The sequence below is a fragment of the Clinocottus analis genome, unplaced genomic scaffold (assembly GCF_023055335.1).
Source record: "Clinocottus analis isolate CAN_PGR_092001 unplaced genomic scaffold, fCliAna1.0.p SCAF_4, whole genome shotgun sequence".
Taxonomy (NCBI): domain Eukaryota; kingdom Metazoa; phylum Chordata; class Actinopteri; order Perciformes; family Cottidae; genus Clinocottus; species Clinocottus analis.
In genome coordinates this window covers 16150757-16175196 of record NW_027176153.1, presented here as the reverse complement: position 1 = coordinate 16175196, position 24440 = coordinate 16150757, and the positions used below count along the sequence as shown (strand labels likewise).

The following is a 24440-nucleotide window of genomic DNA, read 5'->3' as shown; positions in this document are numbered from 1 at the left end:
AACTGAAACAGCAAGTATTACTCATGTAATGCTGAAAACAGAAAGACACAATTAAAAAACATTTCAATGTGGTATTTTTTCCCTATTGAATGAAAATATAGCCCAACAGGTACTGGGTTTATAAGGGCAATGGCAATATCCACGAGTGTAAAGAAAATCTAATAAGAATGTGTCTGCACATAACATCAACAATTCTGATAGAAATCACTATGTTGTTGGTTAGATTTTACATTTGAAAAATGCTCTCTGGTGAACAAACTTTGCGTAAATAATAATAATAATAATAATAATAATAATAATAATAATAAATAATCTTTTTTTCAAAAATGTTTAATCTTCCAATAATATGAACAGCCCAAAGCCTCGATTGAGTCAGTAAATACTGCAATCAGACATTGTTCATCGGAGAAATATTCGTAACTTCAAATGTTTTGACATAGAATATGAAATGCCCCCAATTTAGTGTGAAAAATATTGCTGCACCATATGGAAGGTATTGTAATATAACGCTGGCATTACATTGGTTTTAATCTACGCATACACAAACACAATGTTAAATAGATCTACATAATACTGGTAAACATGGAAAGAAAGGTTGATGGTTAAGAATAGGCTTATTCCTAGTACCCCATCTGTCACAGTGACTAATTATAGCTCCCCCCTTCAGGCAAACTGGTCTAATTTTAAAAATGCCAGCATGGTGCAGAATCTCGGAGACCTTTAGAAAATCTGAAATGAAGTGATTAATGGAAGGACAGGCAAATGGAAGTGAAGCAGATTCATCGTCCCTTCCCTGATGTTATTGTGGAGAACAACATGAAACAACAACTCACAACTATTTCAAGAAACCGACTTACAAAGTGAAGAGCTGTGGTCTCTTACCATGTTAGCAAAGGAGGAAATGAAGAGGAGGAGGATGGTGAAAACGCCCACCAGTGTGCTGTTTGCACGAGACTGGACTATTTTCTTGGTTACAGTCTGCAAGGCAGCTGGAAAGAGCTTGAATACGGACAGCAAGGAGAAGATCAGATAAAAGAGAGTTAATATCATTAGTGATGCTGGTTAAAGATATATGATGATGACTCTTATCTGAAGACATCTGCTTGAGAAATCATATGGAGGAGATGGCCTCTGTTTCTCACTTTGATGCAGGAGTAGATGGCACAGATGAAGAGGATGTTGGTGAGGATAATGAAGATGCTGATGTAAAGACCGAGCATGAGTGTTGTTCTGTAGAAGAGAAGAAAACAGGCTCATTAGGATGTAAAACTCTCATTAACTCCTCATAAACTAATCAAGAACACATTTCCTGTCCACAATGTCGGAGAACTAAGAAAGGCAACTTATTCGAAAGAGCTACTTACTTTGGGAAAATGATACTCTGAATGAAACAAATGCAACAGAAAACAAGGAGTGTGCAGGCCACATATCCCCCAAAACGATCATCAACCTTTTTGGAATACTGAAAACACAAAATCAATGAGAAATAAGTTTCCTTGTGGCTCAATTATAACAGAGCAATATAACAATTCAGTTAATTTGACAGGGAATTTTAATGAGTTTTAAACCGACTCTAATCAAACAGCAACCTTTTTCTCTAGTTCGGCGGTCTGAAAGGTGAGGAGGAACTTCTTAACGTGATCCTTCCTCAGCTGGTCGATGCTGCGAGCGTCGATGGCCCGACCAAGAAACTCGTCCACCTCATCTTCAGGGTTCAGGGCCTCCTGAGCGCAGCGGCTATGAGGTAGATGGAACAATAGGTCACTGTGTGTGTGCTTGTATCTGTGTGTATGAGTTGGCCTATACTGTGACAGGCAGGATGACTCAGAGCTAATATGGTATTAGTGCTGGGTTGGATCAGACTGTATAAAACCAACAGTGGGCTCTAAAGTTAGGCCGCTACAGTGACAGTCTGCCAGTCAACCGCTAATAACGAAAGCTCCCCTAATAACAAAAACTAGAGCCAAACACTCACTTGTCTTTGCTGGATGCTTCATCAATGCCCTGAGAAAAACAAAAACATAGAGTGAAAATGTGACTAAAGAGCAGAAAAAGTGCAGGGAGGAGAGAGATTAGCGTGTAGCCACAGTACAAGTGAAAAATAGACAGAGAGACGCAGACATCTGCACAGCTAATCCCTGAGAGCCAGACTGATGTTTTAATTAATGCTCGGAGGCTTCAAATTACACCCTCTCTGCCCCGAGGGCTCAAAATCTCTGAGATGGAAAGGACAAAAGGAGGAGGAGAGGGGGAAAAAGTAAGAAGGACAAGGAAATTAGACTTTTAGTGTAAAAAGAGGGAGGTTATGAAAGAGAAATATCTGCAGCTGCAGCCTCATCCAATTCAGTAGTATATGATGTACTGAGAATTGGGAACAGATCAATACTTCTTTGCACATTCCTATTGTATCCTTTGCGCTTGATCCTTTATACAGTTCAGTACACATTCGTCACCTTCAGGCACTCAAATTCTGTATTTAGAGTATGTTGACTGCACAGCCATGTTGTTGGCATTGTGAGGCTACCTTTTACTGTAAAGCACATTGAGTGCCCATTGCTTGAATGTGTTCTATAGATAAAGTTGTCCTGCCTTGTCTTACACTTAAGATCAGTTCCTAACAACAACAGTACTAACATGCTGATGCTAAACAGGTATAAAATTGACCATGTTCCTCGTCTTAGTTTAGCGTGTTAGCATATGTTAATATTTAAGTAAATCGAAAATAATGTGTCTCTAAGAAGATGAAGGAAGAGTTATTTTGTTTTTTAAGTATTTGGTTGTAAATTCAAAGTATATGGCAGGCTAAGATGTTGACCATATGATGGTGCTAGAGGAAACCCTACTGGATCACCAAAGTTATTATAGTTCATCATGTGATGGACATCCCTCACCCTAACCCATATTTCAGATTGCAGCCATGCATAACAACTTTTTCAAGATTTTCTTTTTCTGTTTTCAGATATTCTCTGACAAAACTTCAGGACTTCTGCCCTAACAGCAGGCCCGTGAAGCACAGTTTACGAGACCAATCTAATATTAACAGAATGATGACATAATTAAAAAGGATATTTATGATTTGACTCCAGAGAGTGGAAAGGATGATACAAGAAATCAGATATAGACAAGAAGAACATTTGCCATGTGCTAAGCTCCCTGAGTGTATCTCACCATCTGCCTGAAGACTTTGGACTCCTTGGTTCTGGAGTAGGCTCTGTCAGGTACCCAGCGTGGCAACAATCCGTCGATAGAATTTGCACGTGCCCGCTGCATCTTGGCCATCAAGGCTTTCTCCTCTTTCTGGAAGTGAAGAAACCACACCGTGCTAAAGGCCTTGACAAACTAGGACTTCTATGCCAGGTGACAAGCCATTATATAGTTTGTGTGAAATATGGCACTGGTATGAAGTTCTGAGGAAGTCAAGCAGATAATCAAGCACACGTGTGTGCGTGTGTGTGTGTGTGCGCACGTGTGTGTGAGTGTGTCTGTGTGGGAGAGTGAGTGTGTACTAACCCTCTTCTGGCTGCAGCCCAGCACCAAGAAGGTTTCAATGTTGTTCTCCTTCACGTAAACATTTCTCTCTCCTCCAAATCCTGGCTCCACCTCGTAGTCCTCGTTCAGATACTGTAGTGTGGCTTTTGTGATGTGGATCCGCCTACACACACGCACGCGCGCACGCACACACACAGACACACACACACACACACACACAAACATACATACACACCCAGAGTGTAAGAAATAAAACAGGCTATAGGACAATATCACAGTGTAGTAGCAGGTGGAGTAGGAGGGACTTACCCTGCTTTTCCCCCGGCCTCCATTTGATTTGCAAGCGTCACATCATTGGACCAGACGTCAAACTGCCACTTGCGTAGGCCCAGCACCCCACAGTGAACACGGCCGCTGTGGATGCCCACCCGCATGTTCACATTAACACCCGTCACCTCTCTCACTAGCCTGCAGAGAGAGAGACACACCCACACCCACTATTGTAAAAGAAAATAGTGTCACCTTCAGGGTTCACAGCGTCTCTTCTCTTCTCCCATGTGACATAAACAAAGCAAGAAATCTCAACTTGACCTTCACTCGAGTATTACTACATGACTGTAAGTGTGTGTGTGTGTGTGTGTGTGTGTGTGTGTTGTCGTTTTCAGTGTGTGCATCTGTGTGTGTTTGACTCACGAGATGGCCTCAATCATGTCGACTCCCATCTCCACACAGCAGTGGGCATGGTCAGCCCGGGGCTCAGGCAGCCCTGACACACAGTAGTAACAGTCCCCGAGGATTTTTATACGCAGACAGTGGTTCTCCTGTGCAGCCAAGACACACCCATACAATATTAGGCATTTAGTTACAGCTCTTATAGATCATGCTCATACCAAATATATAGCTTTGTATACATCATTTAGATCAGTGATTCTCAACTGGTGGGTCACAGACCCGTTTTCAGTGGCCTTTGCCTGGGGGGAAAAAAATGCCTCCAAAAAAGGCAAAAAAATACAATTATATATATATAATTGTATTTTTTATATATATATACTTTTTTTTCATCCTGTGGTTTTATGCAGCGGAGTGTCGTTTTTTTTCAGTTTAAACTTGTTTCGCATCCCCCTTGTTTTCAGCAGCGTGTGCCAGGTTGGGTCAAAACATCCTGATACGGGGGAGACTCTGGGTTTTTAGGATAATTAAATTAAACAGCCCATTCACAACTAATGGTGCTGCCTGCATGACAGGAAAAAGGGTTTAGGGTTGTGAGGAGAATTGAGTGATGCTTAATTTTCTGTAAAGCCCAATGTTTTTCACTATTTACCTACCGATGAGGTAATCACAAGAAAAGGTAATTTTGTACATATGAATCCTTTTGAATTGCACTTTTTGTTTAATTTGTTTTTAATTTGTGGAAAAGCTGCTCATTTTGTTCAGGAAAACAATTGAAGGACCTTTTGTTTGTTATTGAAACGGAGCTAGAAAGGATCTTAGTTTTTATGTTATTACACTATCTCTAAATATAAAGAAAACAAAATTCATAGTTCTTGGAAATCAAATACAATAAAAGGGGGATATTGAATTTAAATTCTGTGATGATAAAATTGAAAGACTGTTTGAGCCACAATTCCTCTGGGTTATTATTGATCAAAAAGTAACATGGAGACAGTAAAGTAACATGAATATAATGGATTGCTCACTTATACTTCCATATTTATCTTATTGTGTGGAGGTGTGGAGATCAACGTATACAACCTTTATCAATTCAGCATTCAACAGCGTATCGCTCTTTACAAAAAGAAGCAATACGCATCATGAATAATGCTGGCTACTATGAGCACACAAATCCATTGTCTTCAGATCACATGTTATGAAATTGAATGATTTGATTTATTATAAAATAATGCAGACAATGTACAGAGCTGAAGCAAAGTGACTGCCAACCTGTGTTCAAAGGTTGTTTTCAGTACATGAGTGTAAATATGATTTGAGAGATGTTTGTAAGCTTATTGTACAAAAAGTTCAAATTAAGTAACTGATTTAACTGATAATAATTTAGGATAGGAATATATAAGCATTTTTTTTGCTTCTACCTATACCTTCTCAGTCTTTCTGTTTTTGTATGATATATAAAATAATATTGTATTGTATTATAATGATTGACAGAATAAAACACACAAACAAAACAAGACAGTGACTTTTTCCATAGTAAAGTGTTTGTCATAGATTAGGCGAGTGTGTATTCTCAGTTAAAGTTAGCCAGACCAGTTGAGAACCACTGATTTCGATGACTCAGCGTGTTCTTATCGATGTTTTACACAATGCTAAAGATACCCCCTCCCCTTAGTATATCACGTTGGCTTTGTCATAGCGAATGCAGACTGTGCGGTTACATAAGCAACTGTGGCTCCAAAGTTCTGCTGCGAAAATGGCGGCGGCAGGTTGTCAAGCGCTCACCGAGGCCAGCTTGTCAAAGCGGGCGAACAGCTCGTTCAGCGTCATGACCAGCTCCTGGGCCGTGCATTGGGAGGCCAGGCTGGTGAAGCCCTCGATGTCTGCAAACAGTATGCTGTAAGAGAGGTGATGGAGGTAGGGACATAGGGAGAGGTTGAGGGTCACCAAAACACACAGACAGAAAAAGAAAGACAAAGGAGACAGAGATTGAGATCAATAAAGTATGGAGTTAGCACGGTCTAGCGCCTCCCTCACTTTTACTGTGCAGCTGCCATGTGATCAGGGGAGGGAGAGAGGCAGACATTTGTTTTAGCTCCGGCTATCATTATCCGGGCCAATGTAGGTCACCTCTTCTCGCCCGCCCCTCTGAGAACACCACCCCTCGTCCCCCTGTCTGCATGCCTTCCATTGCTAACTTTGGATGGTAATGAAAACGAGGAAAAAAACAACACCAGCAGTTGGCGCTGTTGGTCCTGTGACGTCATCCACTCAGGGAGAACTGGACCTGTTGAGCCTACTTGGATCTCCCCATCTGATCAAGACTGTGAGCCACAAAAAATAATCTTTAAAAGGTCGGTTCACACAAATTACACAACACGCAAACATATTTTTATCACTTACCCCCAGTGTTAGCTAGCCATGCAGTGGCTGTTGTTATTGGCATGCCATTTTTTTTTTTTTTTATCAATCCAAGTTTTGAGAGATCAAAACAGTCTCCACTTGAACTACTTTTTTACTGTAAAAATAGTCCTAACGAATACTGAATGTGTGATCAGTGGATTAGACAGTGAATTGTTTCACTGTCTAATCCATTGTAATGCCGATGTTGTGATTTTTCAATTATGTGAGCACCGTTAACAAATAATCAATTCACCTCCATTGTACTGGTGGGACAGAAACCAGGCAAATAGAAACCAACATTTTCTGAATGTTCAGATTGTACAAGAAGTAAAGTGCTTATTTCTGTAGTTTGGGTTAATTGACCCTTTGTAGGCCAAATTGAAATTTATTTGAATTTCTTTACAGGTAAAGTCACACCCTGAATAAACCTGTTTAACTTTGAGATAATACATATATAAGCATTTAGAGCATATATGGACCAACCATAATAAATACCAATTATAGGAAAGCATTAGTGATGTAAAAAACAGGATTGGAAAACATTCATGGTGTTGTCTGGTGTTGAAGCTTTCACAAAATTACCTGTGCATTACTTTGGTACAACGACGGTAGGTTTTAAACTTTAATAATGGATTCTGCCTGTATATTTACAACTTATTAGTGCAGCGGTGTTGCAACAGATTATTCCATTACTTGCATCACCTGCTCCTACTTGGGAGGAGGAGATGGCTGCTGCAGCCTCCTTTCATTGTCCCCTATAGCAACATCCCCACCACAACATGAACAGCAGCAGCTGGGCTCAACGCTGGGCTAATAGATGGAGAGTTTCAATCACCTGTTTAGTATTGAGTTATTCCCACTCGGGAGGGGAAATCCAGTGGCGAGGGCTGAGACAGGGGGCCAGCAAACTTGAGGTCTGCCTCCTATCATTTGCTACAGAAAGCACAGCAGTGTGCCTAAGTCAATGTCGTTACTGCAGCCGGTGCTGTCAGTGTCGATAAACAACAACATGCATAATACATGCTGTCAGGGAAATAGCTGTTGGAGTGACTCTGTAACTGACACATCAGTCAGCAGAGTGACCTCAAAGCCACTGGTGCTACCAGTGACAGCAAAGTAGACAAGCTCTCTGACATCTTGAGGGTGTGTTAGAGCACTTGTGTGTGTGTGTGTGTGTGTGTGTGTGTGTGTGTGTGTGTGTGTGTGTGTGTGTGCGTGCGTGTGTGTAGAAGCTTGGATGTGCATGTATCTGTATTTACCTAACATTGTCGTGTTTCTGGATGTAGATCTTGTGGAACATCATATCTTCCTTCTTGGCATTGATATCAGCCTTCATTTCCATGGCAACGTGCCTTGGCAGCACTGACAGCAGTAGGCGCTCCTGAGAGAGAGAAAGAGAGAGAGAGAGAGAGAGAGAGCGAGAGAGAGAGAGAGAGAGAGAGAGAGGGAGAGAGAGAGAGAGAGAGAGAATAGGCAGGGAGAGAGAAATTAAAGAGAGAATGACAGAGAGAGAGAGCCCATTCATTTTCATCAGTTTCTACTGTTAAGAGTGCTCAATGAGTCACTCTGCCTCGTTGGCATCTGCGTGGGAACGTGTTAGTTAAACAGCGAGGAGTGTAGATACGTGTTATACTTTTGAGCATATTGTTGACCTCAAAATGGGAGACAGAAAAAAATAAGACTGGAAAATGAAGACACCCATTTGTTGCTCTTTTTCATTTGTGCATGTGTTTAGTTTTCCTGCAGGACGCGGGTAAGACTGCCTCCCTCACTTATTTGCTTAGACATACGTCTATGAGTGTGTGCACGTGTGTGTGTGTGTGTGTGTGTGTGTGTGTGTGTGTGTGTGTGTGTGTGTGTGTGCATATGTGTACCTGCTGCTGGTTTTCCCTCTGCAGGTGCAGTCTCGCCTGGATGTAACCTCTCGTCTCCTGGAAGGCTTGTCTCTGGGAGACCTCAGCAGGGTAGTGGGTACAGATCCCGATCATGTTAGTGCACAGGAAGATCAGCACGTTGGCGCTGATCTGACGACACACACGAAACATGACAGTGAGCGTCAAATACATGCACACAACACATGATTGCAGTGAACTCTGCCTGACCTGGGAGAGGTCAATAAATTAAATTAATAGCACTCTGTCATAGGATTTACTGCAAGGAGAAGAATTCTTCAAACGTCTGAGGGGCCATTAGATGTGATCTGGTTAGATATCATGTGGGTGGCCTCACAGTTTCTCTGCAAGAGGACATTCTGTTAACGGCGAACGGCAGATAGGAAGCCCGGAGGGTTCGATGTGATGCATGCCTCGGGACACACGTTGAGCAGAACATTGATAGTCTTTAGTTGTGTTTATATGTAATCCATTCCAAAGGGGAAAAGGCAGATTTTTTTCAGCATACCAAAATATTAAGTGCTTTGAGGCTGTAAAAATGAAGCAATTTGAAGTAACATAAAGTCGTGTGGGAGAGATATTTTCTTATTTGAATGCACTTTCGAAAGCTTTAGAAAGATAAAAATGAAAAACAGAAGCAACCAATGTAACTTTCTTGTGTGTGCCCAGTGCAGCAAAAAATGTTGAACAATGCGGGTCTAAGGAAAAACTGTAAAACAGCAATATCTGTGGCTTAAGTAGATAACGTTTAGATATAGTATACGGTCAGCTTTGTGGGGTCATCAACCTTCAAAACGTTCCTCTGTAGGATTCTGTGTCTCTGTCTGTTAATGATTTCTCTTCTCATTAGTCCTCAGCCAAGACTCGACATCAGCACGTACACACAAACACACACACACACACACACACACATCCTCTCCATGTTTAGAAACACACTCCAGCCTGGGAAAGTCACTTGACCCATGACCAGAGCACAGAGTGCTTTCTCTGAAGATGATATCATCAATAATGAGAAAAAGACATGGCATAATTTGAATCAGTCTTCATAACATCATGACTAAACTGGAGGATATGAAAAATGTCATACCCAGTATGCGCACATATGAGCAATGGTTGGTATGTTACCAAACCAGAGTGTGTTTGTGTGCGTGTTTAAGAGAAAGACGGAGAGATGGAGCGCTGCAGATATGATGATTATTATCAGTATACATACACTGCATATTTTTAGGAATGTGTCTTTGGCCTTTTTCAAAAAGAAAAGAACAACTACCTTAGCTTCGACACATTGACTAAGGCGAAGATAGACTCAAATAAACTTGCAGCATGACGGTAGGCTTCACGTTGTGGTCGTAAGATGAGGTTTACACTGAATACACAACAACTCGCCCTTTGTTGTCACAACAACACAGACAATCTAACAACCGGCTCTTGAAACGCAACACCGTTTCCACTGGACAGCGGCAAGGCAAATTCCACTGTTTATTGGAAGAGAGAGTCGTTGGTAGCTTCCTATTCCGTCTGAAAACAAATGGTCAAACTAGATCATAAGCACAGTGGTAAGCAAAAATAAACACACGGAGGGTTTGCAGGTGCAAAAGCAAACATGCTTTTGATGTATTACGTAAATACCAATCCCTGATGTAGCTGATGCAGGCAGAGAGCAACAACATTATTCTGGAAATAACAACAGAGCATCCAAAATGTAGCCTCTTTTTTTTATTGCTGAGGGATATAGATTCATTCAGGTTCCTTCAAATAGGTTTTTAGGAAAGACCGAAAAGCACTTTTTTTTCTGAACTCCTTGATGCAGAATGACAGAGAATCGTCGATGCCAACTGTCAGTCAACTTTCAAAGACTCAGATCAAAGCCGTCGAAGGGTGTGAGACGCCTCATCGTCAGGCCATTGAATACCAGGTGTGTGTGGACCGACAAAGAATTGCCACTCTTGAACTCCTCATGGCAAATCTTCTTCAAGTGCAACACTGAATTTGTGCCGCTCCGTCACTCAAAGAGCGATTAGCCTGTTGTGTTCATTAATCATTGACAGGCCAGAGCTTCCTGATAAGCCCTGCATCGTAATGTTAGAGACCACCAATGGCGACCTGACACTCCAGTCTTGAAGGGCTCTGGTATAACCTGATCGTATTAATCCCAAACAGATGGCTCTGAACAGAGTGAGACAGATAACTCAGTTAAGTGGCCTGTCTGAGATACGGGGCCACCTGCAGTTCCCAGGACCACACTTCTTAGCGATGCACTCGATTTCCATTCAGCCAATTCAGCTTCCTGTGTGAGCACGCTCACATTTCAACCCAAGTAAAAACATTCCTGTCAAGTTGATTTTGATAGTTTGGCAACAAACATACTGTGTGCAGCTTTGGAGGTCCCACATTAGGGAGTTTGTGTGTTTTAGTTGAATAAAAAAAACACACTAGAGTGCAGTGATAGCATACAAATGTGATGCCAGCGCATGAGAAGCATCTATTGAAACCTTGCAAAAGCCCCAAAATATCAGCAGTTATGGTGCATTCAGGGTAAACATTATTAGAGCTGAACAAGTGACTGACTACATCTTGAATGATAGCTCAATACAACAGCCTAATAGCTTCCAATACATGAAACTAAAGTGTGTGGAAACAGACAGGGTACAAATTTGGTTTTGTTAGTGCAAAGTTATGCTTAGTCACCACACGGTCTGCAGATTAGAGGCAGAATCATTCACAGAGGCTTTTGAATAAATATTGTGCGCGTGTGCATGTGTGTAGGGGGTCGTTTTGGACTGGCAGCTCTTTGATCCTGAAGCTTGTTGTGTCTGTTGCCGCACTTATATCACTAAGGCCTGCAAATCCGACACAGACTCACGGCAGCTCTGACACTTCCCTCTCCAAACAGTAATGTGTAAAGACAGAAGCTACGTAGAAGCTTTTCTTCATTAGCACACTGCTACTCTCTTTATAACCACTGAGCTGGACTTAAGCATTTCTTCCACTGATGTCTCCCGACCTTTTTCTTTCAGACTTTTGGCTCTCAAAGACAAGGCTCGCTCGACATTTACTAAAGTAGGAACCTCTTGGCGGTGAAGTTAAAAGGAGTCCAAACATTGGCTTATAAGGTGCGGCGCTCGGCAAGGTGCTTTATAGAGTAAGGCAGATGGATAATATGTTAAAGAACAAATGAAGGAAAGGGATAGAAAGGATTTTGGCTTGGCAAACACACAGCAAATCTATTCTGTCTTTATTAATATCCCGCTGGACAATTCCCTCAAGCACAGGCACGCAAGAATGTGCATTTGCACAAATCAAGTTTTTTCACCAAGGGTCGTTCATTCAGAGGCAAAACTTATGCCACAACTGATGTGTTGTCTTCATCAACTAGGGATGTTCCCATGAATTCCCGACTTGCGGCATTGTGGTAAGTGTACAAGTGTTGCTTTTACTCTCAAGAAGGTTCAGCTATGGTTGAAACCACGGAAAAAAACAAATATGTCACTTTGTGAACAAGCTTTGTTCACATAATCAATGTTTGGATTTATTCAGGCGTATTTGGCCTGGAACGAAAGATAAGTTCTGACATCCCACCAACCCTGAGCTCCACAAAAGCTGAAGTTTAAACTTTAAAAGGCCAGAGTGCTACATCCCATAAGTCAACACACTGGCTCTTGGGACCCGACTGCTGTTGACATGGGGGCTACTCTCCACCACATGGCCTTTGATAGACATCTGGAGGTTTAAAATGTCTTAAGATGAACGTCACACATGGCTGATCATAGCCTGAAAAGATAATATGTGGTACCAGAGAGATAAAAATAGACAATACTATGACACTGTGTTGCACTAGTCCAAATTTAATCAAATGTTTCTGTAATTACTGACATAAGAAAGAAGCCATTCCTTATAAAGATACATGCTGCAGAAGAGTGGGGGTTGCTTGTCTTTGCCATCGAGGGTCTCTGCCATCTGGAATCTGAGTTTTGTTGTTTGTCATGGCTCGGGCCAAACCAAAATTGGTCTCAGGCGACCAGTGAGGCCACGGAGTAATCTTACTGAAACGCTGAAGCATATTCTGCAAAGCTAAATAGAGCTGGACATCTGTCAGAAAGACAGATCCCCGATTTAATACTTGTACATTAACGTCCAACCATGAGTAAAAATATCTCGCAATGATCCTGGAATTACTGACGTAAACAAATTGCAACCAACAGCTCAAACCCACTCCACTTTTCAAATTTGACAAACGCATCTTTACTTTAATCAAAAGATTAGAATGCTCATTTATCCTTCTTGTTCAATATCCTGACCTGCAAATAGCTATTGATTAGCTTGAGTTCCAATGAGGACGATGAGCATCTGGCTAGGCACTAGACACTGTATCTGAACCTGTAGAGCCTGAAGACAGCCATTCAGAAAGATGTAACAGTACAGAGGACATGCTGAGAAAAAGAATTTTGGAAAAACAGTTCACAGAAATAACATTTTCTTTGTTGTTGCAGTTACGCTGTCATTGAAGAGCTTAGAAGAGGGCGGCTCCCTAAAACAAAGCAGCAGGGTCATATGAACTCACATTTTAGCCGTCTAATGCTTTCTTGTGGCTTACTTCACTTAGATAAATTATACCACCCTGGGTTTAGAGTCTTCCCAGTTTTCCCCAACATTTCTGGTCTCTGTGAATGAGAGGGACAGCCACTAAATGACCTTACATGAAAGGTGTTTGCGAGGTGTTTACTTTAAAAACATACATTTTGCTGATAGGTTGTCAAGCATGTATATATATATATATATATATATATATATATATATATATATATATATATATATATATATAGTAAACGGACTGGTATAGCTCTTTTCTAGTCTTCTGGCCACTCAAAGCACTTTAACACTACTAACCCGTTCATACACTAATGGTAGGGGCTTGCAAGGTGCCAGCTGCCCATTAGGACTAACTGACAGTCGCACACTGTAGGCACAACTACAGGAGCAGTTTGGGGTTAAGTGTCTTGCCCAAGGACATATCGACATGAACTCGCGGAGACAAGGTGTATAGATTGATAGAATACTCTAGAAAAAAATATATAAAGTAGTTGAAGCAATAGTAGTAGTATGAGTAGGAGCATTAGTAATAGTACCAGCTGGTGTCCTGTGTTCATGTTCCCTCATTTAAATAATGATAAAACAGGTAAACTGTATTAATCAACACATATCAGTATTGAACCAACCATTGTTTTGGGGAGTTTCAAATTCAGACTGTGCTGATGAGTACACCCGTCTCTGTTTGTCAGTGGTCTGACTGCTCAGTGGTCCGGGGTCAGTTTGGCTTGACAGACAGAGAGAAAGAGGGAGGGAGGGAGGAAAAAAGGGCTGGAAGGGGAGGAGTAGGCACAAGACTCCTCCCAGCTGTGTCCTCACTAACCCCTCACTTCCTCCCCACTCACACCCTTACAGGCACAGCTACAATTATAGCACGGCGGCTACGTGAACGCAAGATTTGGTTAATTAGCCTAACAAATCAAGCAGCCCCATTCACTCCTCTGTTGGCTGCTCTCACTGATTTGGACTGTGTGAGGGAGTACAGACCTTGAAATATGTGACTGTCAGCTTAACATGCAGGAATTCCCATTTCAGCTGGTATTGCCTCCATCTTCTTTAAAGCACAATGCACAACATAAACCCAAGGCTACCATTTGGCTTTGCTAGAGACCGATGTAACAGGAAATAAGTCCAAAAAAGGAAAATGTCTGCTGGTGAGATGGTACCACATCTGTTCACTAGAGCATGTTTTCTTTTCTTTTAGACAGACTGTCTTTAAATACAGAGGAACAGAATTAAGAGCGGGAGCATTAAGCTACGTTAAATGAGAAAGTGTGTGTGGGCCAGATGCCGGCGCTCCAATAAAAGCAGAGAGTGTAGTTTCAATGTCCAGTTATATAACCATCTGCTAACATTCACAACACTGTGTTAACCACTGTCTGTCTCTGTTCTAACTCTTCAACCATACACAATATTGACCTTCACTACAAAGCATACAGATCAATACAGGTACAAGAACAGCAGGTTATAGTTTAAACAGCAGAAACGCGACAGCAGTCAAATGCTTCAACTCATGTTTTGGCTCCTGTGAGCTGCTCAGTCGAGGATGAGCTGATGCAAAACGCATGCATGATGCAACACATCCGCCTGCTGGGCCATTTTCAGGAAAAGTCACATGTGACATGTATGTGAAGCCCGATACATCACCAGCGTTTCATAGAAATAAAAGCACGGGTGTTGAGTTTCAACGCATGGTTTCAAAACTACAAGTTGAACTGCTACTGCATATGTCTGTCAATGTGATTCTGGCATATTGAATGCTCGAAGAAAATCAAGAGTATAGCAGCGCTATGGCTCTTCTATATAACTCGACGTTGCTTGAGATCATTCCAAAATAAAGAAAACAGTGATGTCCTTCCGCCACCTTAAATGGAAAGGGCTTTTATATTTAACTTTTGAGGAGCGAGATTCAGAGACAATTCATTGTGAGGATCCTGTAGAAGGCAGATACAGAGTATAACTTTCATTAGATTAACCCTGAGTGTGTGGAATTACATCATGAGACCATGGTCTTGTTATTGTATCTGACGTCATTCACTGAAAATGTGAGTAAGACATGCTGTGAGACACAGTCTCTTTGATTCCAACAGGAAAGATTGTCTGCGTTGACTGGACAAAATCATTAGGATGAATTGCGCTTTCCATCAAATAAAGCTGGTCATGTGACAGTCAAAGAGGCTTAGCAGGTTAAAGGGGGTCTCAAATGTCTTTGACATTACAGACATGGTATCACAGTGGTGTGCATTTCATAGCAGGAAGGTGATTGTACACAGATAGTTAACATGTTTGTTAATCACAGGTTCCCTCCGATAATGCATGCTCACACCAAACCGACATATGTTGAGGCTGTTTTAACGGTGTAACTGATATTGAAATAACAAGACAGTTGGCAAGTGTGACGCATGGTGACCTTTGACAGGGAGCCATTCACCTTCCCGTCAGCAGCACTGGGATAGGCCGCACGAGGCTCAACAGGATCCAGAGCAAAACTGCCCTTAAAAGCCTACGGGCTTGCATGCCACACAGATGAACATTTAACACCGCTAATGGATTTCTAATATATATCTCTTGGCCGTCCGCCATGGCAGTACAGCCTTAAATCCCTGTATTTACTTTTGCAGAGAGCCAAATTGTTAGTAAACCATGAGCTGTTATTAGAAGCCTGCACTTCCTCATCCCAGACTTGCACTGCTATTATTAGTCCGGCTATTATTTGCTTTATCATAGAGTGTATTTTAGGAGCATTATCGCTAATCTTAATTGCTCCCAAACATAGTGGTGGAAGTTATCTGGGTTTATATCATTGCCTTTGGTTGAAATACAATAACTGGATGAGTCTCTCTCGCTCTCTCTCTCTTTCTTTCTCTCTCTCTTTGACAGGGGGTGGGGCTAGCAGGACAGGGGGGGGGGGGATCTATTATTTGAGCCAGTGCATTGTTTGGCACCCACAGCACCTGATGATGAGTTCTCACCATTTGACAGCAGCCAAGTGAGCTCATCTGATCCATGCAGCTCACGCAGGCAGACACAGATCATACACTCCACTTCTTCTGGCCTGTCTGTGTGCATAATATGTGTACACTGGACACCGGGTTCACTAAATATAAATACGCCTGGGTGTCATACTTCAATACTTATTGGGTGCTGACCAAAATCTCTCCATAGAATCATGAATTGATGAGTGTCAAGTAATACATGTTTTACTTATTGCTCGATCACATACAGTGTATCCTGATCTAAATCAGAAAACATGTTAAAATCGTATTTAATCGAATACAACAAATACTATATTTAGTTATTATTGGTGATCCTTAAGAGATCAAAGAGAGGATTTTGTTTTTATTCGTCAAACTTTCAGTGAAAAAACTGTCAGTGCCAAAACTCAGTTATAAAATGATTATAACTAGTACTGAGCGTAAGCTACTCTAATACAGTTAGAAAAAAATAAGAATTATATCTTGTACATCCTGTGTGATAGTATTTCAATATATAAAGAACATTATCTTTTAGGTTTAATACCATTTAGCGAGCAGATGGTAATTGCCTAGAATACATGTAAGAACAATGTAATGTACTTTCCAAAAATAACATCATGAATAATTGCATAAAGGGTTAAGGTAGCCTGTGTGTTTGCTTTAAGGTTTTTCCTAGGTAACACCATTGTTCTGGCCTAAATGCATTATGTATGCCTCGGTCATGCCTGTGACATTTCATTGATTGGTATCTTTTTCACCAATGTTAAGCAGAGGGATCAGTATGTTTCCACTAGTCCCACATCCGTTGACCCCATAACAATCTGCGAGAGGAACAGGTTTTTCCTCTAGTGCCAGATCAGCACACGAATACTGATAAGAAGTACAGACTTATTGGACCTTAAAGACTTTACTCTGTTCTTGACCTGCCTGTCGATAGCTCACCCTTCAGAAGACTACATATAGCATTGTGTCTATCCGAATACATCATGGTACCAGAGGATATGCCAGGAAACAACTTCAGTTTAGTTCCTTGATAATTCATGTATGCCAACTTGCACGAAGGTTGGTTATACATTGTTTGAAAGAAAGAATGGCAAAGTAAATCGCATAATCCCCTCAACGACATATAGGCATATGGACACACAGCTGTGGGTACTTAACTCCTGGAAATGCATATATCAAAGCAAAACTTTGTTTCCCACAAGGGAGAATGACAAAATAAAAACACAAGGGGCATGTGGTCTCACATGGAAGCAGTCTAAAGGCCAAATAAATCTGTTTTGGAACATGTGATGTGTGCGCTGGCTTGCCTCATACGTGTCTGACTTCAGCCACAGTCCGAGTGCCGCTTGGCGCCACAAGATGCGACCATAACTTAGGTGAACGGACAAAAGTAGCCCAACGCAAAGGGAGCGTTTTCTAGTGTGGAGGTCGCTATTAAATTTGATTTTAGCCAACATGAGAATGCATTGTGATAAAGAAAAGTCAGAAGTCGATAATCTGAGGAACATATATTAAGAATGTTGTATGTCTCCACTAAAGGCTACAAACAAAACCTCATGAAGCTACTGTAACACACACTGCTGGCTCTGTGTGGCGCCTTCATATGCTAAAGATTCGATGTGACAACATTGAGTGTTGCTATATAATCACCAATAGTCAATCAACTGTCAAAACATAAAGAGTAAGCAGCTTTCACAACGTCAGCTGTTGGAGAAACCAGCAGCGGACACTTTAGACCAGTTACAGGGACCATGCAAGCAAAATCCTGGGAAGCAGAAGAGAAGACAAGGAGATAATGAATTGAGTTCAAAAGTAAATTACATAGATTACAAAATGTGGATATCATGTACAGAGTAGATGTACTTCATTCAGATGATAATTATAGTGTAGTAGACATAATAGTTTTTATGTCATAAAAAATAACTCCTAAACAACTCTATACTAGATACAACTATATTATTGTTAGCATGCAGCAATTATTGGACAACATTACAGAAGCTAAGTACACAGTTACTTTTTCAACATCTGCAATAAATACATTATTATGCTTGAATGATATTGTCATACGGTAAGAGCAATCATTTATACAGCATTTATACGTTTGATGCTAATGATTTTGCAAAGAATAAATACTACTTCCAAAATATATATTTGAGGGAATTGCATGTTTCAAGAAGAGCTGCCAAAGGTAAGCCGGCAAGTAGTAAAATAAATGGCCCGCTTTGAAATTAAGCTTGTCGAAACAAGCAAAAAAAAAATCATTCCACCTCTATGAGACTAAGAGTTTACTTCTAAGGCTTTAGTCAAGACCACTTATATCCAAGTCTGAGCAGCTCAGAGTCTGAGTAAAGACCCAAAGAAAAGTGACAATTCAGAAAAATTGGATGAAATTAAATTTTCTCGCACAATGTTCCAAGTCATGAAAGTTCAATATCTTTCCCACCAAAGGTGTGTATTCAGGGTGGCCGCTGGGGACATGAGGGTCAGGAGTCGAGTGCAGCCCCATAATCCTGTCTGAGTCTCATTTAACTGTAAGATTGAATGAAGTCCCTCTGAACCCTCTTCCTGCAGGATAGTGGAGGCACTTCAAGTGAACAGCGGCGATGTAACTCGCTTCTTTCCTGAGAGCAGTTATACGTTCAGCTCTCTATAGTTGTCAGAAGAGGCCATTCAGAGGACAGCAGAGAAGCATGGAGATCTATGGAAACAATCCCCAAGAGTAAAGTGAGCTCAATCTGAGCCCGTAGAGAAATAAAAGCCTACTCCATCTGACAGGGATTTTGTGAGAATGGAATTATGACTCAAAGAAAATGAGAGAGAAAAGTGGAAAGAGGGAAGAGCTATTTTACAGCCGGGTGCGTCAGCCCAGCATTATTTCACACTCTCCATCCGCGGCCGTCTCCTTGTCACCACTGTAACCTCTAAACACCCCCCTCCATGCCTCCCCTGCTTCATCGAGGAGGTCCCTCACAAAGACTCCTTTTGTCCTTGCCATCATCGGTCTCACATCTTCTCAGCGCTGATCCTGCATGAACATCTCCGCAGGGAAAATACAAATAAGGGAAAAACAAGTCTGGGACACAGAATTGGTTGGAGGATGATGAGGTCCCAGAAGAAGAAAACCAGCTTTCCCAGATCACGACAGGAGCCACAGAGTTTGTGTGAGCTGACGTGTTTGTGTGAGCTGACGTGTTTGATACAGCGGGTGTGACAGATTGAATGGAGTCTTTCTGTATTCATAAAACTGCAAGAAGCTTGAAGCGAGATATCTGTTGAGACTGAGAGCTGCTCTGATCTTAAGAGTGTACACAAAGAAATCGGCCTGAAATGAATAATCCTCGTCATTTAACAAGATGCATGTCGACATGATATGGCTGCTAACAACGTTAAAACAACCCCAAGCAAGCCGGACATCTTTTCCTCAATCTCTAGTACAAGCCCAAGAGTCCGAGAGAGAGAGAGAGAGAGAGAGAGAGAGAGAGAGAGAGAGAGAGAGAGAGAGAGAGAGAGAGAGAGAGAGCAACCCATGTCCCGTTATTGAATGTTTAGAGAGCTGCAACAGACTGTGTTGGAGTTCCAAGCCCACGGGCAGGGCAGCAGTCCATCGTCAGAAGACCAATGCAACCAACCAGTGCGGGAGTACATAGAGGCAACAGACCAATGTGCCTGTTGTCACCCTGTCTAGTCTGGGACATGGGTACTTAACACAAAAGCTCACTAGACCAGTAGAGTTATGTCAATATTGCCTTATTCACAGTGGCTCCACATTTATCTTGTTGCTTAATAGCTATGGTTGGTTGAGAAAACCAATCACATGTCTCTCTGGTATTACAAAGTTCAACTGAGTAGAGGTAGTTTGAGGCCTTGTGTTCAACGCCTTTTACTTAAAACAGAAAAACACAATTTATTTGATTTAGTCACATGATTCTTGAATTCTTGTAAAGGTGAAAAGGCCTCTGAAACAGCATGTAGACCATTATGGGACCAATTCACCACTGAAAACTGCACAAATTCTTCTACTAAAAACCACACAGCTCTTACCGGCTGGTTGACCTATGGCACCAATTCAATAGCAGGAAAATTGTGGGATAACAATGAAGTGAATAAGGTTGAAAAGGGTTAATCTCCTTCTTCAAATTGATAATTGACATACTGGGTAATCAGAGGTTGAACATAAAATACAAACATTAACAATGTCTCCACACGTACAGTGCCAGCATGCACAGGACCAGGACCCTGACACAGAGCAGCTAAATGGAAAATATATTTTAATTTTATGATTTACACCGGTGATTTTTCTCCCGAGATATGTCAAAATATCAAAATGTACATACATGGCCTTTTATATCAATGAACAGGACTGGTTAAAAAAGATGTGGTCACAGTTTTGATGCTGAAATTATTAATTAATTAATTAATAATCCATGAACATAAAAATGTTCAATAACTAATAAACAAATTGTTGAAGTCGCCTGCCAATGGAAATTCCCCAAATCTCTCAAATATGAAGCTTTATTCCTTTTCTCTGTTCTACAGTAGTCGTGCAGTACCTGCTCATAACCGGCCAATTGCTTGACCTCCGTTATTGCTACGAGCAGCTTTTCTCGAGAACCGCTCATTCAAACAGCTTCACACTTGACTCTGCGCTTCCAAGGGTCCTGAGCAATAAACCTGCCATGACATAGTAGCATCCTCTATGCCAGTGTATAAGCGTCATGTGCGTGCAAAAGCTCTCAGAAACATTGACGGAGAGCAAGCTGTCCCCAGTTAATACAGGTACTCTCTCAACACACTCCAGTGTGTGCATAACACACTACTAATAAATATGTCCTGTAGATAAGAAGAGCTCACACTCAATACTGCACTTCTTTAGGTCCGAAGCAATAAATCCAGACACACACATACATACAGTGCAGACATGCATACATCCAGGGACTCTTTTCATCTTTGTTAGATTTCAATTTAACAAAGTTCGTCAAAACAATTCGATACTTGTGATTTTTTTACTCTGCTAAAAGATTATGAAATCATCATGTTCTTATAAATAAAGAATAAAAAAATAAAAAAAATGGTTAGTTGCAGTCCTACAAAAGGTTATTTATTACTTGGAGGTTAAGCAATAGTTTTTGAACTCTCAAGTAAAATCTAACTATCACAAACACACTGAACATTACAAGAAAATCTATGACAGCACATACAAAAAGAATAAAGAGTCGAAACTAATGAAGAAATAATTCCAATGTGTTTGGAACTGATTTACAAATGCCGACTTCGGTATTTATGTATTTTTTCCACAGCCTTCACGACGAAGAAGTAATCATCATGTTTTCCATAAAATGCATTGCACAATCCGAGTATCCCACCCCACCCTGTTTCATTTTACTACAATAGCCTCCTTGTTTTGGGGAATTGCGGACTGAATGGCACCATGCTACATTATCATGATATTCATTCACAATGCAGCTAAACAGGCTCATTCAACCCAGATGACCTCCCACAAAACCCAACAGAGTTGCCAATAGCTGCCCTACAGCACAAAACATAGGCTCATTAAAAATCTCATTTGAAAAACTGCCGAGATCTACAGCACCATCTACTTTTAGTACAGCACCTTTGACACGGAAAAGTGGTTGAGGAGTCTGCACAATGTTGTCCTATATTGATGGGAAGAGAAAGTAGGGCGTTTCCACTTGTGAATACAGTAACAACATTGTGCTCAATTGTAGGGGGATAATAGTGGGCCCTCACTTCCAGCACGAGTCTTAGACGTGCGTCTTGTTTTCTCATGAATATAAATGTTCTCTTTCATTTTCAGTGACAGCTGTATGTTCAGCAGCAACTAGAGGACAAAAAGACACATCAAGAACGACAGTTTCCGAGCACATCTTTTACAACTATTGATGGCTTAATTCCTATTTGCTCAAGTCTGTCTTAAATGTTGTGTTTGGCTGCTGTTATTGTTCTTCCTGTGCATGCTAGCTATGAAGAAAATGACTTTAATGTGATGGGAAACAAAATCCAGTCCTCATTTTCCTAAGCCAAAACTGATACGTGGCTTCAGCAGTCGAACAAAGCAAGTCTATTTCTTCCAACGCCTTTTTAGTGGGAAATTGTGATGGGAATGTTGTACTATAAGGACCCTAATTTTGTCTAACTCAGAATTTTGGAATGCATCTTTTCACAAAACTAACACTGTTGATTTTGTCTCACAACACTTACACTGACATTGCTTAAAGAAACAATTAGTATGAACAGGAGACACAATTACAGCAGATTTAACTGTACATGTAATTGGGAGTATTTTACAAAGACAGACTTGTAAATGTATACTTGTCGTTTGAAGTGTTAAAGGTAGCATTTGGTTTAGTTATTTGACTACTGTTGTGGTACCTGTATGTATTGTGGTATGTGAATCTGCATGTGTTTGCTTTGTAAACTGAATTTCCAGAACATTTTAAATATCACTGTCAGGACTGCGACTATGTTCTTCATTAATTGATTTGTCGTTTTGTTTATGATATGTTAGAAATTTCTGAAAAATCTCACCACAATTTCCAAGAGCCCTAAGTGACATCTTTCTTGTTTTTTCCCCTGACAGTCCATAACCCAAAGACATTCAGTCTACAATTATGTGGAACCAAACAATGCTTTAAAATTAAATAACTGCTTAAAAGTTTTTTAATCAAAATAAATTTGTTGTCAAAATAGTTGCAGATTAATCATGTCAACTCAAATCACGAGTTTTACGTCACAAAATAAGATGAAATGTGCTGTGATAGAATAATGTCTATATCACACATACATAACCCGATCTCCCTGATCAGACCTAGTTTATTGTTGTGTGTTATTCCTGCTGTCACTTACCTGTTTGAAAATGAACTTGTACTCTTGGTTGAGCTGCCAGGCGGTCACCAGGTGTATGGTGGACAGCACAGCTCCACTAACCACAGCGGCTCTCATTCGGACCGGCAGCAGTGTGTAGATAATGTAGATGAAGAAGACCGTCCACCAGATGCCCTCTGAGGCACTAGGGGGGAAAACCATCAGCACCCCAAAAACCTGCACTACAATCAGCACCCCGATCACAAAGTAGCTCACAATCCACATGTAGTCCTGGTGGAAGCCGTTGCGGTTGCACACCACCATCATGGCCAGGAAGAGAGCCATGGCTACAGACAGTACTGAGACGTAGGCCACATCGGGGATCGTGTGGATGCAGTGGAAGGCCAGCATGACCGCGCACACCAGCACCAGCACCCCCATCAGCATTGTCAGGGAGCTCTGGTTGAGCCTGAAGAAGTAGCGCTGGTACAGACGCTCCAGCTTGGCGGACTGAAATTTCTTAGATTGGAAAACCCACATAACCCGCATCCAGCAGTCTGCTGCAGTCAGCGCACTGCAGCCGCCCTCTGCTAGTTCCCCTAATTCGTCCTCCTTCCTGCCCTTCAGCTCCACATCTTCAAAGCCCAGGTCCACATCCTTTGGACTCAGGGCCCCGCTACCTATCCTCTTCCCATAGTGGTCCTCCTGCCAGCCACAGCGCAAGCCAAAGTTTCTCCTACTTGTGCCTGCTCCGCAACGGTAATGCTGGGGGGATGCATTAGGGAGGTCCAGGTCCTCAGGGTCCCTCAGGCAGCTCATGTAGTGTGGATTGCACAATGACGAGCAGTCCTTTCTCTTTCTGCCATTGCGTTCTCCCCATCCTGTCTTTCGCTCATCCACTGTGCCTACGAAGAGGCCTCTGGCCCACGACATCCTAAAGAAAACATGGGGGACATTAAAATAACATACACATATAAAAAAAATGTAAAAAGCGATGCCAAATTTGTTGCATTCAATTGTAACATCCTGCAATTAAAATGTCCGTTTAAAAGTTAATATCATAGAGAAATGAGAAGCCTCTCACCTGCGTGGGCTTTATTGTGTGTAGCAACACTGCGCTCGCTGGCCGGGCCACTAGTTTATCCCAGCGAGCACACACCATGAGCTCAGACTGACCCGAGGCATCAGAGGTGTGTCTGTGTTTGAGCCGTCCTTCTTTGTCGAAACAGCCAGTGTGTCAGCACTACACACCATCAAGTAAGTGCCTCTATAGACCTGGGGGGTATTCCAGAAAGCGGGTTATGAGGAAACTCAGAGTAAGTTAACCCTGAGTTAAGGGAAACTCTGAGTTATCCCTTCCAGAAAGAGAGGTAACTGAAACTCTGAGTCAATCACCATGGTAACAGACCCTGTGAACATAAACTGCTGGCTGGCAGGTTTTCTACAAGAAACCCAGAGTTTCTACCTGTCTCCCCCCACATGAAGAAAGCTGCTAGACATGGATTGCCCATTCCTACCAGATCCGATTGACATCGAAGCCTTATTGATTCAAAATGCTTTACGTCGCGAGAGTCTTCCGACCAGATGAGACGTTTTATCA

General features: G+C 41.6%; 1 protein-coding gene across 5 annotated transcripts in view; it reads right to left on the bottom strand.

The window, feature by feature from the left end:
- The window catches only part of LOC137799902 (adenylate cyclase type 6-like), a 33065-nt gene that overhangs the window by 5536 nt on the left and 3089 nt on the right, over window positions 1-24440 (bottom strand). For 4 of the 5 annotated variants that reach the window (XM_068596763.1, XM_068596764.1, XM_068596766.1 and 1 more), the window contains 14 exons: window positions 23925-24115; window positions 22883-23774; window positions 8436-8585; window positions 7821-7942; window positions 5944-6055; window positions 4183-4310; window positions 3799-3957; window positions 3511-3652; window positions 3169-3297; window positions 1976-2004; window positions 1590-1737; window positions 1365-1462; window positions 1143-1230; window positions 883-999 (listed from right to left, as the gene is read on the bottom strand). In XM_068596763.1, coding sequence (XP_068452864.1) covers window positions 883-999; window positions 1143-1230; window positions 1365-1462; window positions 1590-1737; window positions 1976-2004; window positions 3169-3297; window positions 3511-3652; window positions 3799-3957; window positions 4183-4310; window positions 5944-6055; window positions 7821-7942; window positions 8436-8585; window positions 22883-23773 — 2313 coding nt within the window. In that variant the 5' untranslated portion in view covers window position 23774; window positions 23925-24115. Of the gene's footprint in view, window positions 1-882; window positions 1000-1142; window positions 1231-1364; window positions 1463-1589; window positions 1738-1975; window positions 2005-3168; window positions 3298-3510; window positions 3653-3798; window positions 3958-4182; window positions 4311-5943; window positions 6056-7820; window positions 7943-8435; window positions 8586-22882; window positions 23775-23924; window positions 24232-24440 lie in introns of those variants that run through there. The other variant, XM_068596765.1, reaches the window with a different exon arrangement.